Raw genomic sequence first — 25,466 nt, 5'->3', positions numbered from 1 at the left:
AAATGATTAGAAGGCTTAAAACTTCCCTTATATAATATATATATCATTCATAGACAAACCAGTGAAAATACTATACCTGAAAGCTGCTTCCCATGCAGACGACATAAGTAGACTATTTATAAAATTAAATCCCTGTATAATACAATAAAGAGTAATTTTTCAATTAAAAATCTTAAGCTTAACAATTTGCAGTATTCACTCCTAACCTTTCAAATATAATCAATACCTATGACAGATCCCTCCCCACCCAAACCAAGAAAAAAAATAAAATAAAAAAATAAAATAAAATAAAAAAAAGAAAAAAGAAAACAGTTGGGTTAATGAAAAGTGCCTTCAGCTGTGTATCTTTATTAATAGACAGCACTCTAGCCATACATCCACAATCATGCCCTGAAAGGAGCTGTAGCAAGCGTATCCAAGTTCTTGCAGCAACCAGCAGTCACTGGCTATCATCAAAAAGTCCATGATTCATTTGACTTTCAACACGTAAAGGGGCTCTTCTTCACATCATAAAATTCATAAAACAACCAATCTCAAATGTATACTCCTGCCTCACAACACACCATCACATCTTCAGAGGCTCTCAGTAATTATTTTAAATCTTAAAGAAAATTTAAAATTTTTAATTTTTTAACATTCTATGCATAAAAAAGAACACACCATTTTCCAAAAAAGGATCATTCCAAGTTTACATACATAGTTATGTATACCACAAACCAAACTCTCATTAACCATTTGACAACAGGTTGCATGAGCGCCCTGGCTAACTTGACTACTCTGTCCTTTCTGTCCTACTTGACTTAGAAAGAAACGTGCCTGTTCATGAACCGGTGACATTTCAAAGTGAAATACTTCGACAAGAATAAATTTACAAATCTTCTTACAAATGCATTAAACAATGAATATTTGTACTCGAATTATATGACATGACAGGACACTTTCTTATTATATCTTTCCTATACCATATTAAAATTTCACACAGCACACACATCATAAGAGCCTGTAATGAGTACATGTACACCATAAATACTGGTGAATGCTATTTAGTGAATAAAAATCTTTAATGAAATGAACGGATATGAGAGAAAAATTATATATCTTTCTAAATTCAAGTAACATTCACTGACCTTGACACTTTCATTCCAAAAATAATTAAAAGTAGTGATCACTGACTAAAAGAAAAATTGCTAGAGCAAACACAAGGCCTGCTTGTTAAATCATACGTGGCTCGGTCACTCCTCCTTTCACTGGCACGCCAGAGGAGAGCAGGAAGGTTATCTAAGAGATCAGCCAACAGCCACTTGAAATGGTCAACAGTCACTTGGCTTGAACCAATGTAAAACAAGAGGAAAACTGGTTTTGGAGATTCAAAAAGTCACAAATGAGCTATGTTATAATGAAGTAGAGCAATATTTATGTTATATAATGAAATATAGCATTATCAATCTGCCTTACTGCTTCCAACTGGCCACTGCTGCTGACCACCATGCTCAACACACAGACTTTGTACTGTGATTCCCAGGTCAGCGACCTTTGCAACACTGAGAGGTGAGAGGTCAGGTGAGGTCAAGGTAGTTGTTGCCCCTACCCCAACTGTAATATTAGACTGATAGGCATTATTCCAACCATAAAAAATTTAATTTCACTACAACATTCCAATTAACCATGTTAAATCTTTTTGTGCAACAAACTAGTAAGAGTATAATGTAAGGGAGTAGGGGCAAGATTACACTAGGCCAATGACTTGCACTTTTTTGGTTGCCTACTATAGATGCACACTAGTAACAAAATAAATAGGCCAATGCTCATATTGAACTCCCAAAATATATATTAATTTGTTGCATTGCCACACACGCAGCTTGGCCTTCCTAGTCTACACACTCAGGGCTTCCTCGGTCACACCTCACACGGCAAGTATTGAGTAATTACATTTAAAAACATTACATTTCACAATAGCTATTATTCTTCTGCCAGCTCACTCCATAACCTTCTCTCATTGTATAGAAGAAAATGTTATGTGGCAAGCTTAATGACCAGGATAGTCTTGCAGCATTCTTTTCAAAACGAACACACACTATATATATATGTATATATACAAGACCCCTGGTTCCACACTGTTCACAAAAGGCGAACAGCTACAATTTAAAGTGTGACCTTAGATTACAAAGTGTTGTATAGCATGTTCAAAATAAATGTTCAACATCAAAAAATAATAAAAACAGCAATGATTGAGAACGGTATGGAGCCAGGATTATGGTACTGATTGCCTCAGATTCTCTCCATTCCCCATTGAGAACAGTGATGGGCATTTGATCTATTGATTTACCAGGCACACATCACTTTTCCCATGGGGTTTAGAAAGCCTCTTTCACTCTACTGAGACTTGCACACCCCACTGAAAGTTTTCAAAGACCTGGCATTGGCATATACTACCCACACGTCCATACCACTCTCAGTACATATTTGCTGTCACACTATTTTCACCTTTTGAGGACACCTCCACTACCAATATATATGGAAGTGGTGAGGCTACACATCAGTGAGGAGAGCCCATGCAGTCATACCACATCTTCAAACACTGTTGCTACAACAATCAGAGCCAAGTATCATGACCCCAGCACCCTCCCATACATGACCACACCAAACAATACACACTAAGCGTGAATATTATCATTATAGGTAAAGTGAATACTTGCTATAACTAAATGGAGCATGCTTAAGACAAGGGATGATGAGGGAGCGTTGACTTCACCCAAACTAAACAATCCCCCAAAAGCAACCCCAATCCTATTCCTCCTCACACTTACAAATCAGACTAACTTCACAGCAAACATGACATTTTCAGTCACCAAACATGGTCTGTCTCTTTCGTCATCCACTCCTCTCAACAACCACCCAAAGGTTTGCCTAAGCATACTTACATATCATACCTGTTGTACTTGTCTCCTCCCCTACCCTGAGACTGTCCCCATGAGCCACCCTGGCCTCCATCTCCCCAACCCCCAGAACTGGATCCCCAACCCCCCTGGCCACCTCCGTGACCTGGTGGGGGATTATTTGGATGTCCCTGATTGGGCTGCCCTCCCTGATTGTAACCACCCTGGCCCTGAGGACCATCCTGATTCTGTTGCTGCAAGTTGCCTAACAGACCCCAGCTAGCTTGGCTAAGGGCAGCTAACATGGGCATGGTTAGTGCTCCCATATTAAGAGGATTCACATTCTGCCCACCACCTTGTCCACCCTGTCCAGGTCCACCCAAACCCAGAGATGTACCCAAAGCAGCCAAGTTAGGCATTTCCCGATTTCCCCCTTGATTCCAGCCACCACCATTGTTCATGCCCTGCCCATAGCCACCTTGACCATAGCCTCGCCCATCCATACGTCCACCACGCCCAAATGGTCCACGGTTTGGATCACCCTTTGGGGCAGCGTTGGACACATGAACAGATGTTCCTTTGACAATATGGTCTTCACCACATAGGGTCTGTGCTACTTCAGGATCTAAAAATGTGACAAAAGCAAAGGCCCTAAATGGCTTAGGAATAAAAACATCGGTGACCTCACCAAACTTGCTGAAGTATTCTCGGAGATCATCTGCTGTTATGTCTTCAGTGCAACGACCAATGAAGACTTTGCTATTAACTTGCTGCACCATACCTTCCTGTCAATGAAAACAGTTCACTGAAACATTTCTCCTTAGCACAGTATTTTTCATATTCCATCCCAAAAAAATTACCTTATAATCTAATTTGATTAGTAACTGTCAAGTTAACAGACTAAGCTTCAGTTATAGGTTTTAGTTTATACACATTTGACAATTGCTCGTTTACATTTTGTGTACCAACTTGTCTCCCTAGCTACCTGGAAACATAAATCCCAATAATAAAGGAAGTACACTTAATCGAAAAAAAAAAAGTACACCAGATAAGAAAATTGTTCTCGGGAGAAACAAAAAAATAAATAAAAATAAAAATAATATAACACTGAACACCCTAACTTTTGATACATCCTAGTCTTGCAAAACCCACAGAAGCATCCAGAAACAATGGCTTAAAGTCTTAAAATACTTACCTTGGAGTTGGGGATCTTAACATCACACAGCCGTCCATCAATCATGTGCCTCTGAGAAAGTACTCTAACTTGAGAATCATAACTACCAAACCTGATAAAGCCAAATCCCTTGCTTTGGCCAGTCTTGGGGTCTTTCTTCACCTGAGGGAATAATAGCAAAAATCTAAATACCAATTCATAATTAGACAAATTGGGGTTGGATCACTAAAAGTAAATGCAGTTTACAACCTTAATCTAATAGTTTGAAAATGCAGGCCAAAAACAAATCAGGATGGGACTGATTCATGCCAGACTTCTATTATATACTGATAAATTATGTCTAACCACCAAGTCTTAGAAGGCTATAAACCTTTCAATCACCCAACACTGAACTCAGATGTTCAAGACCACCTCAAGGGATTTCATGACATTCATTAAACCAAGCCATTCCTTGTTCTAAAAATTGACAATCAAACTAAGCCAAACTCCAAAAATACATGAAAACTAAACCTTACGATATGTCAACCATCCAAAGGAGGAAAGGAGGAGGAGGAGTGTAGTGCATTTAGGACCAAGAAAAGACATGTTTGATAATCATGTCAATCAGAACTGTTAAAAGTAAAGAAAAGGCAGATGTGTGATGTACTGCTCATGGACATAAAATATATTATATATACATAGAAGTGTTCACAGAAAACAATAAGCCTAGAATTTAAGCACAAAACCATCAATTCCATCATAGACTTCTTTGCTGTATATAAAATTACAAGGGAATCCATAATGGTTCACCCCTAAAACATTAGCCTAATCAATGCTAACTAGGTTAAATATAACAAAAGTACTTTAAATTCAGCAGTTTTGCATATCCCTATCTGTCCCTACCAAGGATGTCTTTCTCCCCATTTAAGCCAGAAAAGTTGTTGGGAGTTGAAATGGGATAACATCCCTACAGACCTTTAGGCTATACAAACGAAACACTTGGTGGTCAAAATTGAACAAATCTGATACAGCTATTTTATCACAATGTGTTAACTTATGTACAGCTCTCCATTCCTGATGCTGTTCATATACATCTACTTTTCAAATACAAAATATATACTACCCAATTTTCTAATACGGCTTACAAGTGAACATCAGAGGAATGCGAGTACCTGATCAACCATTGTCTCCCTTTCTACAGGAGTGATCATAAACTGAATACTATTTTTTTATTCTATCTTTAATTGTAATTTCCCGACACCCCTTTCACTACATAATTTTCTATTTTGGCTTAAGCTATATGTAATGCTACCTCAGTTGAGAATACTTGCGCAACACGTGCTTTGCGCTCGTCACTTGTTTGTGATGTTTATGTTTATACTGTGAGCAGGGACCGAAGCAAAACGTAATGATATGGGCAATTTGTTGGTTGGATCTCCAATGTAAATAAAGTCAGTTTTTTTTTTTTGTCTGCCTTTGATTTATCCTGCCACACTGTTCTACATAATCAACAAATAGTAGCAGAGTATGGTCGTGGCAGGAAGGAGGAGATTCATGAGTAGTTTAGAGGATAAGACGTCATAAACATAAGTAGCCCTGATGAACGTGGCTGGTACTGCCAGTTTTCGGTGCTGATAAGGGCTATGACTGCTGGAAACAAAGAGCTGAAAGCATGGCAGCTTGTCACAAGTATAGAGAAAATGAAACTAGCTGAGCTGTAGTTGATGCCCTACCCTTCCCAGAAGGTAGCCAGGTAAAGAGCAAGATTTTTTTTAGAATAATAATAATAATGGGATTGGTTTTTCCAGACCTCTGAGTCTTATATACTCTTCTAGGGCTGGTCCTTGGAACTTAATATTTTGAAAAAATCACAATACTTGAAAGTAAATTGTATTTTTCCAAACTATACAAAACGTTAGTCCTTTACAATAGGAATTATTTAAGGCGGCACCTGGACGCGGCCGCTGAATCTTCAAACAAGGCGGTATGGTAGTTAACTACCATCCAGTCGTTGGTTATGCCAAGGCCGGGGTTGAGTGTTCAATTTGCTTTCGGCCACCGTCAAGTGAGTACGCAGTTTTATTTAGAAAAGATATGTTAAGTGAAAAGTCCTTTTCAGCAAGAATATTTTCCTCTTTTGAATTCCAAAACTAAATTATTCTTTGTTGAGTCCAATTTGGGCATTCAATAAGTAAACATTGTACAGACATGGGAGTTTGATATCTATTACATTTCATTGGGTCAGTATGCAGTGTTGACATTGCCATGCGAGAATCTAGTGTCCTATACGGTCTTGTTATTTGTTTGGTGGTATTAAGAACCACTCTGTTTGCCAATCTTGGTATATCAATGTACTGATTCATGCCATCTATAGCATTTCACACGTCACTGAAAATTACTATAGAGGAACTTGCTCTTTTCTCAGATATCACATGCCATTTGTATGGCCGTGAGTTCTACAGTAAATACTGATGATATCAAAGGTAGGCTCCCTTTGATTAGTTCATCTTTAGAACATGCAGAATCACCCACTCAATTACCATTTTTGGAGTCATCTGTATACACCAAGAATTTATCTCCTTTTCTTCAAATGTGGTCCAAAGAATGTTAGCAATAATTTCTGCATTAGTCATTTGTCTTTTAAGTAGGTAGGATAGGGATGTACATATGTTGTTTTCAAGTCCATGTTGGTGGGAATTCTATTGGTGGATGAAAAATTGGTGTTATGACACTTCATTAGGTAGCTAGCTCTCTTTGGGAAAGCTAGTACTATGAACGTCTACTCCTGGATTATAATTTTGAAAGCAAGCAGCTGCAGGAGATGAGCCTGCTTGTAGTGAAAGACCTCTGCTCATTGTTATTAAATTATGGTGATGTTTCAAGGACAACACTCCTGCCTATACTGAAAGTGAACTTGTTGGAGAGGATCAGAATGCTCCTGTGCACAATCGCACTGCTTCATGATGCAATGCGTCGAGTGTTTCCAATGCAGATTCTGAGGCTGATGAGTGTATTGGACAGCAGTAGTCTATTATGGATATAACTGTTGCTTTATAGAACATTAACAAAATACCTCGCTTTGCTCCCCAATTAGTGATTATTTTTTAAATATGGCAAGGGCTTTGATGCCTTTGGCTTTAATGTACTTGATGTGCACTTTCCAATTTAAATGCTGATCAAACACCACTCCTAGATATTTAATATTTGTACAAAATTGGATTTCAGTGGCATACAGGTGAAGTTTGATTGCTTGGTTGTGGATATTGAGAAGTTGACAGTCAAAGATGGGATGAAGGTCTTGCTAAAAGACTTAGACAAGTGGTACAAGAAAGATGAGATGTCGGCAGTGTACGAGGCATGGACAAGGTTTGACAGCTACAAAAAGGAGATGGAACATACAATGAAGAAGTACAGTGCAGTTCTGGAGAGGTACAAAGTACATATACCAAAATGTATTTCAGCATTTAAGCTACTAGATGTGCAGGGCTAGAGGTTAAGACAAACAAATAGTGTTGACAGTAGTGTCCTGAAACAGATAAAATGTTTTTGATTCCATGCTGCAAGCCCTTGGGAAATTTTTTTTAGAAGTGTTACCATCTGGTGCAGTGTTAAATATGAGTGTGAGTGAGACCCCTGCTGTGGTGATTAAATGATAGTCTAAGAAATGTTATAATTCGGTGCAGTCTCAAATATAGAGCAACAGTGAGATGCCTGCTGTGGTGATAAAATCTGAACTAGTATTTAGCAGGTAGGAGGTAAATGTCATTACAGTGTGGAAGACGACAGGGAAGGTTTAGAGGTAGAAGATGAGGAAGCAGAGCAAACAGAAGTGAAACAAATAGGTAGAGAAACTCAGCTGACATATATGGTACAGTTAAGAAATGTTGTGTGTGGATCAGAGTACCACCTGTCTCCAGTTTGTCCAAAAAGTGTATCAAGTAGTGCAAAGGAGGAAGAGTTATATCCTTTTACTGAAAATCCAAGATCTAAGAGAGATGCCAGTGTTAATGACAGAATCTGTTAATTATGCTGTCCTGGATATAGCTTGCAGTTCTAAACACTGTTTAGGTTTGGTGACAGTAATGTGAATAGTTTGTTTGTTTGTTTGTATGGTGTTTTTACATTGTATGGAACCAGTGGTCATTCAGCAACAGGACCAATGGCTTTACGTAACTTCCAAAACACGTTGAGAGTGCACTTCTATCATCAGAAATACACATTCTAACCCCTCAGTGCAATGCCAGAGAATCAAACTCGCGGCCACGAGGAGGCAGGCCAAGACCATACCATACCGATCACGCCACTGAGGAGCTTCAGTGATGTGTATAAGTCAATGATGAAAGTAAAATTTCCAGTGAACATTACAGGTGACAGAGCAAGTGTAATAGCAGATGAGGTGAACTTCTCTTATTCCCTTTTATTCAGTAAAAAAAAAAATCAATGACGAGAGACAAATTAAATTGGACTTGGAAAATGATACTGCATAAATTCATGGAAAAACAAATAAAAGTTGATATTGAGGCACACTTCCTCAGGACACTATTGTCTTCCACTGAGGGATGAGAAGGAAGCCTAGAAGAAAGCAGGAGAAATAACGACGCCCATGGGAGATAATGAAATGAGAGGAATATAGAAAAATTTAACAAACATCTAAAAGAGTGATTCAGCTATTGAAGGATGCCAGTGTTAGGGATGAAATGTGCTACATGTATGCTGAAGTAGTATCATATAGCCGCAAGATATGCAAGAAAAATCCATCAAGGCCAATTGTTAGTGTGAAGATGGAGTTCAATAATTTCTACATATGGAGGATATGGCAAGGTTCTCAAGTCTTGTGTGACAAGAGGTAAAGAACCCAAGGAGATAATGGTGGGGAGTCTGCCAGCAACACACTTCTAGAAAAGTGAGTGAACATGAACATTCAAGTTATGCCTACAGCAACATAATCTCCCTTCAGTTATAGACGAAATAGTGACAAAAATGGTGGCAGAGCAACCAAACCTTTAAAAATGGCTTTGACATGGGCAGTCAATGCTAAAAATTGTCTCCAAATGGTAGGGGGCTTTAGTCCTTATCAACCTACCCTGAATGACAAACTTCATGCACTCAAGGGTACAATATCTTGTGGAATGGTTGTCAAACATCTCAATGCTTGCCACTATGGAAGAAAACCCTTTATTGCTGTTGAAATGCAATGCCTGCCATACTGTAAAAAAAAAAAAAAGCCTTTTGCAGCTGAAAATTGAGAAAATACAACATGCACTAAGACCAAGTAAGGACCACTGGTAAAGTCCTTACCTTACGAATGGAGATTAAGTCAATTTTAACACGGAAGAGCAAAAGGAATGGAAATGACCAGCAACAGTCAATGGTCAAGATGGCAAAACAGTGATTTTGAAATATGGTTCAAATATTACCATACAGTTTAGATAGAAATGTTGAAGGAAGAAATGCACTGCTTAACAGGTTGAGGCATCAAAGAGCAAAGAACGAGACAGACAATAGTAAGAAGAATGATAGAGGCAGCTTTAAATCTAGTGGAAGATGAAAAAAATGAAGAGGAAAAACAAGAGAACCACATCAAAGTTGAGGTCATTCCTTCATCCAAAGATAAAGTAAGAATCCTGCCAAAAGTCTGATGAATGGCAGACAGGAACTGTTCACCATTCTGGAAAATCTACAGGAAAATATAGTTCGAGAAATATTGAACATAAAAACGGACATATAACAGACATTGACTGGAACAGAGATTTAGAAAAACGGGTACCAGTCTCAAAAGATGAAGTACAGGAACCGAGTGAAATCGTAATGGCTGCAATTTTAAAACCCAACTTTGATATTTTAAGAAAGATACTTCTCTCAGATTTGAGTTCCACTCAGAAACTAAAGAGGGTGATGATATCGGTGAAACGAAATCAGATATTTTATGAATGTAAACAAAACCAGAACACACTTTTCATAATAATAATACGATTATATAGAACGGGCAAAATCACACTTAAATCTTAAACAATCAAGTATTGTTCATGTTTTAAACCCAAATTTATTATTTTACAAGAAAAAATACCCAAATTCGTTAATTTCAAGAAAAAGCATCTCCAAATTACATCTCTTCTAGCAGCTAATGGCAATAAAGATATCAATATTACTCAAATCAGCTGTGATTTTGAAAATGTAAACTATCAAATGCAAATGGTGTAGGATGATGTTTATTTCTGGAATACGTTAACTTTTGCAAATGATCATTTTCTCCAGAAAATATTTAGGCTTACTTTTGGTTTTTAGAATTAAGGAGAGAGATCAAGCATCTATACCAAAGTGAGAGCTCGCTCATCCTAATGTCTAATTATGGTAAATCCAAGGTAATTACAGTTTTTTGTTGACTGCATCAATATTTGTGTTGCTAGTGATTCAGAATTACCTACGGTTTTTACCATTATTACATATATCTTATTTACAGTGTCAATAGTTGTTACGTTAGATAATTATTGACACAATTATTGACACTTCAGGGGTTAGCCTATCACTGAAAATCTAGGCAGGATTTAAGGTTTGCTTCTTATACTCGGCATATAAGACGACCTCCCTTTTTGGGGGAAGATTTTTATCTTGGAGGAATAATAGTTTATGGAGGAGATGCCCTGACCCAGATTGAGTGATCTAAATACACCCTCGCTTACCAGTCAAAGTGACAGTTCTCAAACCCCGGGTTAATCTCCACCACTGTACTGGAATTTGGAGTCCGTTCTCATTTTCATTATCGATAGCACCTTCCTGTGCTGCTTATGGATGTACAGTATGCAAAAATTCAATAAGACTTCATATAAATCTACTACACTTCATTGGTGAGTACCAATGACTGCCGATGAAAATAAATCAATGCCAAGTTTAATAGTTAAAAAGTAAAGGATATTTGATTCATCTTATGAAATCTACCAGAGATTAAGATATTGTATAGCAAATCAATATCATTCAACGAAAATGCAGACATTAGCCTTGACAGAAAAGATTTGCAAAAAATTGTATATGGTGTTATGGAATATCACACAGGCAAAGCACTTTTTCCATTCACTCCCTCAGTAATTTTCTTGTTTTACCGATCACCACCTATTTTACAAGCTCTCTAACTGCAGTCTGTGGGATTCAGCAATTGTACAATCATTCTTGTTTTGTTTCTGTTCATTTGTTTCATGTTTTTATTTTCAATATCTTGCACTTTTTTCCTATAAATAATTCTTTCCTTTAAATTATGAAGTGCACTTCAAGACTTCTTTAAACCTTAATGGACAGATAGCTTCTCAGTAGTAATAATAGTTTCCTTTCCTAAAAATAATTCTTTCCTTCAATGTCTAGAAGTGCACTTCAAGACTTTTATTCTTTAACCCTTAATGGATGGATAGCTTCTCAGGAGTAGTAATAACAGGTTTGGGGTGATGGACAGATTGATGCTGTACTGTAGATAAGCAATGTTAAGCACCATGAATTTGAAAATAATTGGGCAGGAAAGAGGTGCCAATACTTCTATAGCTCATAAACTCACAAGTGGCAACTTTTACACTAGCTAAAATCAGGAATTGGCAACTCATGCAAGCTCAGTAGTGATTTTGGTTTCAAGGACTAATGTACTGCCTCTCTGTCTCATATGACATTTTTATAAATTTGCTCATAAATATACCAAAGGGCTGCTATTGGTTTTAGTTCTTCTCTTTTACCAAAGTATGTCAGTCGTAAATGTAACTTTGCAAAGAAATGTGCGAAGAAATATTAGAAAAACATGTACAAATACATTTTTTTTTTTAACCAAATCTTCATTCTCAGTAAATTTACATAAATATTTTTCAACAAATAGATTGAAGATTTGTTTCTAATTTCACTTCTCTATATTGATATTGTGTGAGCTGTAATTATAATTTCATAAGTCAAACAAAATTATTTATTAAAAAAACATATATAAGTTAATATCATCATGATTGTCTTGTAAAAGAGGCCCCACATGGAGTTGTAAATAGCCATTTTCTACTTCGTGTGGAAGGTAGGGATTTTTTTTTTTTCACCTTGTACAATTGCATGTCTTCCTCTTTCCATTGATGTTTTTTTTTTTTCTTTTTTCGTGAATTGGCCGACCTCAGGAGCCTCATATTGATTTTTTTTTTAAACCCGTCCACTAAGAGCTAATATTTTTGAGTGGCTATGAATGCATCCCCACTAACCACATAATTTAGTGATGGCTAACTTGAGAAAAATGATACAGAAATATGAAATATAGTGACATGAATGTGAAGTACTTAAAGATTTGATGCAGTTCTAGTTAGTTATTTGTATTTGATCAGTTTTATAAATGTTACAATTATAACAAGTATAATTGAAAAAGCACCATCAAAATTGACATATGGCACCCATTCAACAATGATACTAGACAGCCTAGACAACTAGGGGCCTGAACATTACAACAACTTTTGAAAGGATCAAACTCTGGCATATGGCAAATTCATAGATATGTTCTTTATTGAATTGAATATAGAATTAAGGCCAACGACCAAGCAATGGTACCCGAGGTCATTCAGCAATGAAACGGAAATTGACAGTGAAAGGTTTGAAAGGTGTATCAGGAGTAAAACCTTGCAGTTGCACTATGAATTAATTGTTAAGAGAAAGTGGAAATTAAGTTGGAAGAAGAGAATATGAAAGAGGGAGGTAGTACAGTCAAATAAAAGAAAGGGGTTGGAAGTAGGGGTCGAAGGAATGCAAAGAACCTCAATAATGCCTACAGCTTGCCGACTATACTAATCCCCAACAGGGAATATGTATATTCAATAATATGAAAAATCTGGCCAGCCCACATCAGACAAAGTAAAAAAAAAAAAAAAAAAAAAAAAAAAAAAAAAAAAAAAAAAAAAGAAGAAGTTGAAAAATTTCTGTACATAAATTACTTCTTCCAACATACCTGTGCCATCAAGACTTCACCAAAAGGTTCAAAGTACTCTCTGAGCTCCTTCTCTGTGGTTTTCCATGGAAGTCCCAAAACAATCAAGTCTGAACAACGCTGCTTGCTCTCCATACGCTTGGTTTTCGACATGGAGCTCTCCAGGTGGTCATCGGACTTCCTTTTGTTTTCTGAAAACAAAAGAAATCTTGACGTTGGCTTTTGCTATGCAGCACTCTCTTCTAAAAGCATCTAGTACTCTAAAAAAGGTACATCAAGTATATAAAGACATCTTCTATTTGCAAATACTATAAACAATATAACATGAAAGCTTGCAAAGAATACAGAACTTAAAACCAGTAATATTTCATGACTTGCATCTTATTACTAGTCATCATGCAACTTACTCAACTGCTTTCAAACAAATGATCAAATCCTAAGATTTCAAAGAAATGTAACTCTCAAAATGCCTTTCATTGCCATTCTTACTTGAATTATCTATACAGTACAGGGTACTATGCTGTTCTTTTATGTTGCAGCCCATAAAACCCTAATTGACCTGCAAAACTGCATCATACCCACTTATCATTAATATAAGTACTGAATGTACACTGGATCTGATGAACCTACCACAGTGTTAATTATACTTTTTCATAAAATTCAAGATGGTGGCAGACATCCTATATATGGGAATAGTTAAAAATGAAAAATTCCTTCACAATCAACAATCATCCATATGGAAATATTGTTAAAAATGAAAAATTCCTCCACAATCAACAATCATCCAAAAAGGGTACCGAGGTCAAATGCCTTGAAAAATTGTGTGAACTTAAGCCCTTTGTAAATAGATTTGACAACCCCGAAACATAACTACTTTAAAAATCATGGGCAGTAAATACATTTAAATGATAACAAAAGCTAATATGATGAACTTAATGAAGGTTTTACCCCCAAAAAGGATGCTTAGAATGTCAAATATACCATTCAATCACAATCACTAACTGTTCAACCAAGTAGCACCTCCCCCACTCACTCATGCTCAAACAGCAAAAGGCACAGGACAATGATTTCCATGAAGACGGCTTGGGTCCAAGCTATTTACCTTTCATAACTCCATCGATGCAGCCTGATTTCATATCCTCGTTCATCTGGTAATTGCATGATCTATCCTCACCTGAGAAAGATGGTGAGGTGGCATATTGCCAATGCTATTATTTGACATAAAAGTTTAGTACATGGTAATTTACTAAGGATAATTTATACCTGATATACTTAAAATCTGAACAGTTCTCAATAATACTAAATTAGTACTAAATGACGAGTGGGGTACTTAACCCACTGCAATATAATAATACAATAAAAAGACACTTCAACAAGGCCAAGGCCTATTAGCACAATTATACCCGATACTATTATACCAGTATCTTCGAGGAAATGTACAAAATGTGCAGTGCACCTCTGTCTTTAATAGCATTGACTTTCTTCACATTTTTAAACACTGGCATCCAGGTTCCAAACTGAATGTGCAACACACATTGTCTACAGGAGCATGATAAAAAGGGGAAATGATTAAAATTACATCAAATCAGGTTAAAACAGTACACACATCTCATGGATCCCCTCTCAAAAAATATACTATTAAAATTATATGCATACTGATTAGTCCTTATACACAGCTCTTGACAATGAGTTGGAATAACAGTAATTTCCACTGCTCACCAAGCCCAATAGTTGACGATATTTACTGACATTACCATTTCCTTGTCACTCATAAAATAGACTACTTCCATTGCTACTTCAAATATCTAAATTATAGCATGACACAATGCTCCAAGTGTAAAACCCTTAAGTGTTAACTAATATCCCTTCCCAACATACACACCCTGTCATTTTCAAATACAACAGCAATCTTTCCACATAAACATACAATATGCCACTCAGTCACAGTCATGCTGGTCCACTCATATAAAATAAGTTCATTCAAATAACCGCACATCCTGAACTTTACTCTCAAACAATATGCTAACTTGTAAGTGCAAATAACATCTAAATACCATAACGGTTTCCAAGGCTGCAAGAATATTAGACAATTTGAAAGGGGAAAAAGGAATATCTGCCACCATCATCCTGATTGTAAAATCATTTTCAATTTCAGCTAGGCCTTGAGGCCTACAGAATATTTCTCCAGTGTACATGCAGAAAAAAACATCCCTACTATAAACCAAAGACATACATTTTCTAACTGTAAAGGATAAGCAAATCAAATTCTATATTAGATGACTAACACTAGCACAAAAAAGCACAACTTAATTCAAAATGATCAGGGCATACGTTCATATACAAAGTCAACTCCAACCTATCACACATTTGTTTGATTTAACAAGAACAAATATACAATATACAAATATTAATGATTCTTGCCATCATGGGAATAACAATTTACAATATTGAGTAAAAAGGCACCAAGGAAGCTGAGCAATCTTTTGCCATTACTGTAAGACATACTCGTACACGGAAGAAAAGACCACTGTGGCAACTTTTTACAAACAGAAACCAAGACTGAATAGGTAATATAAACATGTTAAAGCACAAAATGGTCATTACATTTAAGAGGTGTCTTCTAGTGAAGAATAGGTGTCTAAGATAACCTCGGGTATTGGATAAACCAAGAGAGGAAAGGAAAATACTGACAAGGATTACAGAATTATGTTTAATTTTCCTTCAAACAAACATCTTGTGTAGAATGAGGTTCAGTATAGTAGACCTGGGCTTAATATAAGGTTATTTTCCTTTGTAGCTGTATTAATGTACAGTTAGATATATAAAGGAAACCAAATATTTAAGCAGACATACATTGACATTCCGCTCTACTTGTCTGGCCCCAAAAAAGGGAAGTCTTTACTCTGAATTTAATATGCAATTTTGCTAAACTGCGGACAATTCTTTTAAGCTTTTTCCTCCATTACACTCGGTTCTTTCACTTTCCTCATGGCCACATACTTGTTTTAAAACACACACACAATCACACATATGATGAATCTGTTGAGCCTAGGCAAAGTTCATTACTCAACGGTTGGCCTTCACCAGCCATTTAAAATTTAACCAACCATACACATTACAAAGTCAGCAGGGAGCAGTCTCTCACTTTCACAGCATACTCTTATGAGATATAACACTCATTATCTGAAATCAAAGGAGTTCCACGGTAGCTGCCATATAAAAAAAATTAATAAATAAAAAAAATAAAATAGAAACTGGCATCTGCCATCAAATCATCTTTTTACATATTTCCTGGAATACCTTATCTGATGGAACTATGCAAAAGTTGACAGTAAAACAACAGTAATGAATTAACTAAATTTTAAAGCATAAACTTTCAAAACTTTGCGTTGCTAGAAATGGCAAAACTGGTTCTCCCCTTTGAGTGAAATTTTCCCATTAGCAAAGCTAAACACCCCACAGCTCTTCTGTACACAATAGAAAATCGAGGAAATGCAACCTCCTGATAAAATTGTTCCCATGCACTCCAGGCCCAAGGGTAAATCTTTTATCGGTAACTTATTATTGATGTGCGAACTACTACAAATGCCATGCTACTCTTGGTAACAGCAAAGTAAATAGGGGCAAATGGAGTTATGCTTAAACTTTCCTGGAATGGTCACTAGTGCGTACAGTTATCAGCAGGGTGCTGAAAAGCTAAAACCCCCATTAACAGAAACTTGTTCTGTTAGGTATTTTAAAGAACCATAACTATTTTCTGCACCTTTTGGCACCAATAACTGATATTTGGCTCATTATGGCGTCATAAATTGTCTATTTTTAGAGACATAAAACCAGATCGCCATTAACAGAGTCCACCGATAACTGAGAACTGCCTGTAGTATTCTCAAAGGCAGTAGAGTGAACCTCACATATTTGTGACTCCACATTCACTGATTTATCCCTGGAACATATACCCCCTTTTACTTGTGGTATTTTTCTGAGAAATATCCTCAAATTCTTTTTAATTAACTAATTTCCTCATAAAATGCGCTTTTTTGTGATAAAACTTAAAAAAACCAGGTTCTAACATTTTTAGTGGGGTTTTCTTGAGTTATACCTAACAAAATAGCTGGTTTAAAGCTTTTTTTTTTTTATAGGGGTTTCAACTATTTGTGGGGGGGGGGGGGGGGGGGGGGGGCAGGTAGGCATCCCCGCCAAATATGGGGGGAACACTGTATGACATGACATCTGTTCAAACTACAGTCGAGACCCAGTCCTCGAACATACTAGAACTCGAAATAATCAGATTTCAACACAAAATTAAGAATAAAGTTGGCATCAGGGATAACACACACACAAACAGTTCTCTCTAATTGTGCAGATGGGAGTCACACTTGCACAATTTCACAAGTTTCCACAGACTACTGAAATGCACAACACCGGTTGGAGTTGAGCATCTGTAAAGTCATGACATGTATAATTAAAACTAGGGCAATTGTTTTCAATTTCTTCTCTTTTGAATTCACCTTGTACATGCAATGTCCTTATGAATAAATTTTTCATATTAACCTTCGTTACTATTTCTTAAATTCTATCTAGTAGTAGCGGCAGATTCTAAAACAAAATTTGAAGGTGTCAATACATTGGGGATTTTGAGCCCTAGCCTAAGCCTACTTGGTAGTGAATATCAAATGTAACATGGCTAATCAGTCTTCAGAGGTATAAAATATATTATCCGACATGCATTTCCAAGATCTATTTTTTGTTTTTTTACAAAACATATATAATTGACAGAATTAAAGAAACTTTAATCCCTCAGACAACCTATGCTAATCTATTTCAACTCTGAGAACAAACTAATGGTCATGAACATTTTTTTTTACTCGGATGCTATTCATCATTCAAAACCCTGCTTTTTCCATTCACTAAATTTAACTCCTGTTACAGCTTAAATACAATATGATGAATTGAACTCCATTCTGGATAAGCAATCATCTGCTATTTTTGATCATATAATAATGCATCATTTCTGAATTTTCATTTATATAACAGTACTTGGTCATATTGCATTTGTAGGGCAAAATAAATTAAAATTAATCTTGCATAACAAATTTAATTTATCATGCCTGTGAGCACCAATAACAAAGACATTCACTGCTAAAATGATTAACTTAACACAGATTACATTTTCCCTTTCCATCTTTCCATACACGTACTAATGTGAATGTGACTACTAATACACAACATTCAGCTAACATTACAATATTTACTGGTTATCACATAACTAGGGGAAACAACCGAGAGGACTAACTGATCCTGTTTTGGCCACGTGTGGATCCAGCCTCCAAAAAAAGTACTTTAACATGTCGTGACACCGGAGATGGGCACCAGTCACGAGTTATTAGTGGTGAGGGCAAGAGCTCGAGACCTCTACTCTCCTTTTGAAGCAAGTATTTTCTCCAAAGTTAGACATTAAGGTCATATTTTAAGATTAAACTGAGGTTAATGAAAGTCTACCTGTGCGCAATGCAAAAATACCTCCATGACACTTTAGAAATTTTTACTTAAAACACCAACAATGTAGAAGATTGACGCCATCCTGATGTTTGCAAAGTCACTTGTGTCAATAAACTTTCCATTCCATATGCTAAATCTGCACACTACTTGTACCCACAGACACTTTCTTCAAATCAATCGTAAATAATGACACCATCTGTCTGGGATCCAAGTAAACTCCCGATTCTTCGGTAGAAAGAAGTGTGCACTAGATACTTATATAAATAATAGTTAAACATCAGTGTAAGGTTATGAATTGCTTAAATTATTTACATATTCATGATAATTAATTTGAAAATATTCGTTCTTAAAAAAGTAACTAGAATCCTGACTCAAATATCAACAGTTTTGCTGTGAACAGTACCTACAGTGTTGCTCGTGCTCCCCTACTGTTTATGTTTTGCCAATTAGTATGGGTTTACACTCCAAACTGGGTATACACAAAACCGGGGATATGAACTTTGCGTACCTATTTGTAGTATATATATAGGGGGAAACCTCAGTACAGGCCAACCCTCATCACGGTAGACGGGTCTTATTCACTCGATATTTAATTGGTGAAACATGAATACAATTGCAACTCTAAGCATACCATTTAAAAGACTGAAGTTTCGTCAACATATTGTGATATATGAAAGCCCCATACGAACTAAAATAAGCATGTGAGCTCTTCGTAAAATATGTTTTCAAGGCAGTTTTGAAATCCAATATGGCGGCTACGTTTTTCATGGACGGTTCTCATCAGTGACGGACACCATCTTTCCCCAGGCCTTCCCAGCACTCATTTGAACAATGTTAGCGTATGTATGTAACGTTTATTGATCTTACTCAAGATTGCAGTTGTAATCAGCACAATAAAACAACATTTTGTTGCCTATATTAGTGAAAGTATGAAACTTGTTATTCCGGGGTTATGGTTGGAACTGAATTCATTCTTACCTTGTAATCGGCGGTTTTTATCCTTACTGCCATCACAACTGAAACTCCACAGTGCTTATTTGATTGTTATTATACACATTTTGGTCTCAGTTCACTCCACATTGCACTTTAAACCCGTTGCTGTTCCTGGTTTCTAAGCGCGCGCGCCATAAACACAATTACAAACAGCAGACGACGACAGACGACGACAGACGACGAAACTGCAAAGTTTTATTCCCTAAACTGTTTACTTTACTCGTTATTTAGTTTAAATTTGTTACATTGTTATTTAAAAATTTTGATTTAATTCATGTATATTATCCCTTTTTTGCAACCAAATTACCCCGAAAAATTACAGATATTTCTAACGTAGATAAAATCAAATGTTTCTAACGTTTTCGTACATCTGGCTGCTGAAAACCATAGAGGAACGAATACGGAAAAGTGCATAGAGGAACGACTACGTTTTTTTTTTTTTTGCTTTTTTGTTTTTGCTAGCACTTTTCATTGATTTCAGTCTTTATTAGTATTTGAATTTCTTAAATATCGTATGCCAGAAATAAATGTAACCTTTAAATGTTTGCATGCTTTAATGTTTGCATGCTAAGAATGGCAAAATCATCGTTGCCACATTAGTGGAGGCTTCACACATACGCCGTTCCATTATCCTGTTAAGCGTCCGCCCCTGATGAGCTCGCTGCTAACGTACCGTCACGCTTTTTTTTGTAATCAGGGATCATAGCACTGATGATAGTTTTTCAAAGTTAATATTGATTTTTATGCTTGTTATTCATACTGTAATTAACTGTTGGAAATTCTCTCTCTCTCTCTCTCTCTCTCTCTCTCTCTCTCTCTCTCTCTCTCTCTCGGAGTCCAGTCACTCGGCAAAGAAAAGTCATCTTCACTCCCGCAATTGGAAGAAAAGTTTGTATCATCACTGGAGGATTCAGAACTAGAGCTCTCATCATCAAATAGGTTATCAATATCACACTCCTCATCTAGTATTTGATTGATCTCACCTAAAGAAATATGCCTCCTCTTTGGGACATTCATTGTGAAAGACGCGAAATCCAATTTGTCTCGATAAACGCCCGAAGCGTATTGAAAGAAAACCAACAGGGACAGGCAGTTTTCTAGCGTAAGCGACCACCAGGAAAGAGTTGCCAGGCTGGAAATAAGTTTCCCATGTGCTGAGAGTGTTACCAAATGATGTTCCTACACTTTCTATGCGAGTAAACGTATTATTACGGGGCTGACGACTTGACAAGCACAGTTAAAGTCTTGAACGTAATATCCCGTTGAAGGCGCTACCGAGTAGATCGCGGTAAACGTATTATTACGTGGGTGACGCTTAACAGGTTATAAACTGTTTCCATGAATTCTAGTTGTCATAGTAATGCAATAATGATAAAATTGCTTTAATATTTATGTATATACTTCCAATACATAGCCTAATTTCACCAATTTCAACGTTTTGTGTGTAGTCTTATACCCAGTTTGGAGGGTCAACACATACCGAATGGCAACAGAGAGAGAGAGAGAGAGAGAGAGAGAGAGAGAGAAAGGAAGGCGGAGGAACGAAGAAGAAAAGGGATGGGGGTTGGGGGGTTGGGGAGAGGGTAGGTGGAGCTTTATACGCGTGTTCGTATCCATTTCTGCATAATGGAGTTTTTGTCTCTTGGTACAAGGACAAGTGTCGTTATTCTTTACGATTAGTGATTCACGATACCCTTATAAATTACGACACTGGGTGTAATGCACTATAGCAAAATCTCGTTCTGTTAAGAGTGTTCGTTACAGAAATAGGTATTGCCCAAAACCTGCTTGCACTGTCTCTGAAACCCATAGTAGACATGCTGCTTAGTTGTCAATCAAGTTTTTATAACCAAGTATTTTTTACAAGCTAGCTATTGAATAAATTTGTATTTTTCTCAGTCAAAACATATGCCCCTCAATGCTAACTTTCCTCTTTTAACGACTTTCTGGTCATTGCAAATTCGGCCCCATAATTTCTTATGGTGCGAAAACAGACAAGAGGCCCATGGACCGAAAACGATTGCGTCACACTACGGCGATAATCCAGCAGTAAAACATCTTCATATATCCAAAAAGTAAATAATAAAGATATATATGCGCATTACGATTATAACAATTACATGTATAGCTGATAACAATCTGCATGAATAACTGGTAAACTGTTCTGCAATGACAGTTGAGTATAGCAATTATTTACAATAGGTACGAAAGTCAAGATGTCGTGACGTCATAATACAGAACTTGAAAGAACGTTCTAATTCAGAAAAATAATTACTTAAATTTGAGTCAGAGTCGAGTTACTTTTTCAATAACGAATATTTTCAAATTATCATCATAAATATGTAAAATATTGATGTTTTACTACTTATTTAAAATTAGCCAAGAGCACGCTTCTCGTCATCTTCTACCCCAACAGCTGTTTACGCCTGGCTTGTTGTTGATGAGAAATCGTGTTTCGATTGTTGTGATAACAAAAGTGCTCCAGCGTCTGTGGGTACAAGTGGTGTGCGGATTTATCACAGGAAATGGTTAGTTTATTGACACAAGCTACTCCGTAAACATCGAGATGGCGTCAATCTTCGAAACATTTTTAGTTGTAAGTAAAAATTTCTAAAGCGTTTTGGTGAGATTTCCACTGCCGTGGCGCCATTTTCAGTACCCTCTGTTTAAATCTGTTTAAATCTTAAAATTTGGCCTTAATTTCTAACTTTGGGGAAAATACTTAACTTCGAAAGGAGAGTAGAGGTCTTTAGCTCCGTTTCTCACCAACAACAAGTCGCGACTGATGCCCATCTCGGGTGTCAGGACGCGTTATAATGTACTTTTTCGGAGGGTGGCTTGCACTGATGGTAGCTGGCCTGCGTGGCCTGCTTTGATGTTTTACCCTACATACTATAGCAATTTTACCATTATTGCATTACTGTATACTATAACAACTAGAATTCATGGAAACAGTTTATAAATGCATTGACGTATGTGTGAAGCTCCACTAAATATTGGCAGCAATGAAATTTTGCCATTCCTAGCATGCAAGCATTAAAGGTTACATTTATTTCTGGCAAACAATTATTAAAAATAAAAACTCAAAATAGTGAGCACTTAGGAACCAGGAACCGCAACATAAGTTCAATTGCAATTTGGAGCGAATTAAGACTAAATTGTGTATACTTACAATCAAATAAGCACTGAGGAGTTTCAGTTGTGATGGTAGTAATGATAAAACCACCGATTACAAGGTAAAAATGAATTTCAGTTCAAACCATGACCCCGGAATAAGTAGTTTCATACTTTCACTAATATAAGCAATAAAATGTTTTATTGTGCTGATTACAACTGCAATCGTGAGTAAGATCAATAAACATTACATATAAACGGCAATATTGTTCAAATGAGTGCTGGGAAGGATGCGGGATCCATGCCGGTTACGACAGGGACCGGAGGCGGACACTATTGGATTTAAAAACTGCCTTGAAAACATATTTTACAAAGACCTCACATGTCTATTTTAGTTCGTATGGCGCTTTCATATAGTACTTCATTAGTTGATGAAACTTCATTCTTTTGAATGGTATGCTTAAAGATGTAATTGTATTTTTGTTTCATCAATTAAATATAGTGAATTAGGCTGATCCACCGAGTACGATCAATCCAAGGCGGTGGTGTTCCCCCATGTCACTAAATATTGTGACGAAAACTACATCCTAAAATCAGTATTGCAATATTAATATAACCTCAGTGATACACACCTATCAAAAATACCTGGGAAAGGAAATGAATGTAACAATAACAAAATGCTGATTAGGCAAGACAGTTTCTCCATTTAACCTGGAATCAAACAGCTTGCTTTCTCTCTCTCTCTCTCATCTCTACAACTGGTGCTCAAAGGAAGGACAAATATTGCATGTAGTATTAGTAATAATAAAAATATTGCAGAATTACACTGAAGACCATATTGAACATACCTAAACTGTGCACCCATTAAAGTAGAACTGTAACAGTAAGGTTACACTTAGTAGTTGGTCGATTCTTACTTATGGTAAAAAACAAATACGAGCGAATATAAGTTAAACATTTAAGGTATCATGTTACCTGCATTTATTATAATAATTTAAGGTAATTCTAAGGTTAGCAAGGAACATTACCACGAATACGAGGACCAGAAGTTAATGTTCCTTCGTGTTTAGTACTAGCCCCTGGGAGGTTGATTACAGTCAAAACAACAAAAATTACAGCAAATTCTCAATTAGCAACCAACCCTATACAAATAGTCAATTTCCTCATTAATAAAACCCACGCAACCCTACATACATAACTACTTTACAACCTTGAAGAATACTTCTATGGCACTATGGATTAAACCCTAGATAATTATGATAACCTTTAGGTAATTCCTCACTAAATAATTGAACAGCATTTTTCTAACAGTAGCTTAGCATAGTATTCAAATCTTTTAACAATTACTTTTCGTTTACTCTATCTCTTAGCAAACTTACGAGTGGTTTTTATTTTTGGGTGAGGGGGGAGGAGGGAGAAGTGGCGAAATAACCCACCCTGCAAGGTGACACTGTTAATCTGGGGTGGGGGGGGGATCCCACCCTGAATGTGAAGTTTGTGTATTTTGGTATGTTGCAAAAGCCGTATTGGGTTAATCTACATCCCGGTGATGCCGAGCTGTGCTGTCAAAGCTAAACTGGGAGAAAAGTATATTTACACCAAAATCCCAGTTGCCGAGAAGCTGTCAATCAACATTAAGGTGTCATGGGTCGAAAAGGACGAGTGGGTCAGTGGGCTTAGTGTGTGTTCCGCTGACACTGAATAGTTTAAAGCCTAATTCGCCTTTCGCCACGTCACGACACCTGAGGATAACTGATTACCCTGAGCTCCAGAGTGAGAACTTTGGAACTTTAACTCCCCAACTGGAAAAGGAAACTCTTGTGAAGCTAGTTCATACTGAAAATATATTTATAGGCTTCAAGTGACGGCATAGGCACTGTCAACACCCGGGGGGCCTCCCCACCCTAGAGGGAGGTCGGTCTTCACGCGGCGGCGTCACCGGCACTTAACATGGCGTCCCAAGTGCCTCCCAACCCTGTCCCCCTAAAATATGAATATACCGGCACTTACACAAACCACTGATTACACACACTTTACGTACCTTTGGGAAACACACACACAAAGATGAAGTTCCATCCTTCATCTGGAGGATGCAGACGTCCATCAATCAAACGAACACCACGTAATCCCCTGCTCTCGGGATGGCGATATTTAAGGCCGCAAGCCCCAGGAAACTGCGCAACTAATGTCGATAGGGATAATGTGCCATCTTCTTCGGTGGGGATCTCAATGGGCTCTTCATTCTCATCCTCACAAACTTGGATGTAGCAACTCATGTTGACCATAAGCAATCACACCCTACACGCACAAAAACAATCACAAGCACGCAGGCTGAAATACACAACACACCACCACGCAACCTCCAGCTACGGCAATCAATGGCCTCGGATATTCTCGTTTTCTGACGTCACAAGATAGTCGGCTTCTTTGGGAATCATGGTTCTTTTTTAACTATATTATAATATTCAATTATTTTTGTTTTTATCTTTTATATGAATTAGCTACTTATAATACAGAATAATTCTATAAAATGATATATGACTAATCCTCCTCCGTGGATTTTCCACTCATATTTCAAGATTCACTCCATTCATGGTTGCTATCGTGTTTTTTTTCTATCTCTTCATCTTCTTCGCGAATTTGATGACCTTAAGCCGCTTCACATGCGTTCTATTTATTCGGCAAAGGAATATCTCATAGTATAGTACCATTCAATATTCAACAGCCTGTAAAAATAGTTGTGCTGTTTGTGTCTTGTGTTGAAAAAGATTTGTTTTCATGAATACGCGTCCATATTTACTATAAGTCCATTTCCCAATCTAAATAATTCTCTATTGCATCTCGTAGGGAGACGAACGAGAGGTTGGTATAATTTTGTAAATAAGGACTTTAAGTATATGCTGATAAT

The 25,466-nt window shown here is 36.9% G+C and overlaps 1 protein-coding gene across 2 annotated transcripts; it reads right to left on the bottom strand.

The window, feature by feature from the left end:
• Positions 1–332: 332 nt before the first annotated feature.
• LOC135212093 (TAR DNA-binding protein 43-like) lies at positions 333–24,959 on the bottom strand. Of its 2 annotated transcripts, XM_064245469.1 has the most exons (5): positions 24,600–24,959; positions 14,055–14,126; positions 12,974–13,143; positions 4,072–4,212; positions 333–3,661 (listed from the first exon to the last, which is right to left on the bottom strand). In XM_064245469.1, exons 1-5 carry the CDS (start codon positions 24,841–24,843, stop codon positions 2,918–2,920), a joined length of 1,371 nt encoding a protein of 456 aa, XP_064101539.1. In that variant the 5' UTR covers positions 24,844–24,959; the 3' UTR covers positions 333–2,917. The 2 variants fall into 2 exon arrangements, with proteins under 2 accessions (XP_064101539.1, XP_064101540.1); XM_064245470.1 differs by lacking the exon at positions 14,055–14,126.
• Between the last annotated feature and the right edge of the window lie 507 nt (positions 24,960–25,466).

This window comes from Macrobrachium nipponense, chromosome 40 (genome assembly GCF_015104395.2).
Source record: "Macrobrachium nipponense isolate FS-2020 chromosome 40, ASM1510439v2, whole genome shotgun sequence".
NCBI classification, from domain to species: Eukaryota; Metazoa; Arthropoda; class Malacostraca; order Decapoda; family Palaemonidae; genus Macrobrachium; species Macrobrachium nipponense.
Note: the sequence above shows the minus strand (reverse complement) of the source record. Positions and strands in the feature narration are given on the sequence as shown.

Coding starts and splice junctions, on each gene's coding strand:
- LOC135212093 (XM_064245469.1), bottom strand. CDS start 24,843: ATGGTCAACATGAGTTGCTACATCCAAGTTTGTGAGGATGAGAATGAA. Junction 14,127..24,599: donor TGTGTGTGTGTTTCCCAAAG/GTACGTAAAGTG, acceptor CATCTTTCTCAG/GTGAGGATAGATCATGCAAT. Junction 3,662..4,071: donor TTAAGATCCCCAACTCCAAG/GTAAGTATTTTA, acceptor TTTCATTGACAG/GAAGGTATGGTGCAGCAAGT.